This window comes from Ceratina calcarata, unplaced genomic scaffold (genome assembly GCF_001652005.2).
Source record: "Ceratina calcarata isolate Rehan_Ccalc_2016 unplaced genomic scaffold, ASM165200v1 scaffold207.2, whole genome shotgun sequence".
Lineage (NCBI taxonomy): Eukaryota > Metazoa > Arthropoda > Insecta > Hymenoptera > Apidae > Ceratina > Ceratina calcarata.
This window is the reverse complement of record NW_017142351.1, coordinates 13,153-13,515: the sequence shown is the minus strand read 5'-3', so window position 1 is coordinate 13,515 and position 363 is coordinate 13,153. Positions and strand designations below refer to the sequence as shown.

Genomic DNA, 363 nt, shown 5'->3' with positions numbered 1-363 from the left:
ATTTAGGTATCCATAATTTGTTCTAGAAGGAATCCTAGGAAGGATTTCTAAATTAGCAGGTCGACAGTGGAATAATTGGATCGTCTCATGGAACGTTAATTAAAATCAACAAAAATTTATTTCACGTATCATTTGTTTTTACATTTTGAACACAGCTTTACTGATCTCCCCGCGTTTGAGGGCTTCGATAGCCTCGCGATATTGGGACAGCGCGAATACTTTAATACCTAATTTATCGTACTGGATGTACTTTTCAGCCATCGCTTGCAACAAACCCAGTCCCTTCGGGAATGAGAACGGATTTATATTCACTCCTAAGATCGTCAGCTCCTTCATGTAAATCTATTGCAGATAAATATGAGC

The 363-nt window shown here is 38.3% G+C and overlaps 1 protein-coding gene across 1 annotated transcript in view; it reads right to left on the bottom strand.

Annotated features, from left to right (window-relative positions):
- Positions 1 to 138: 138 nt before the first annotated feature.
- The window catches only part of LOC108622138 (D-arabitol-phosphate dehydrogenase), a gene marked incomplete at its 5' end in the record, with an annotated part of 12,760 nt that continues 12,535 nt past the window's right edge, over positions 139 to 363 (bottom strand). Inside the window, one exon of the mRNA XM_018019826.2 lies at positions 139 to 342. Within this exon, the coding sequence (XP_017875315.2) occupies positions 139 to 342 (204 nt within the window). The remainder of the gene's footprint in view (positions 343 to 363) is intronic.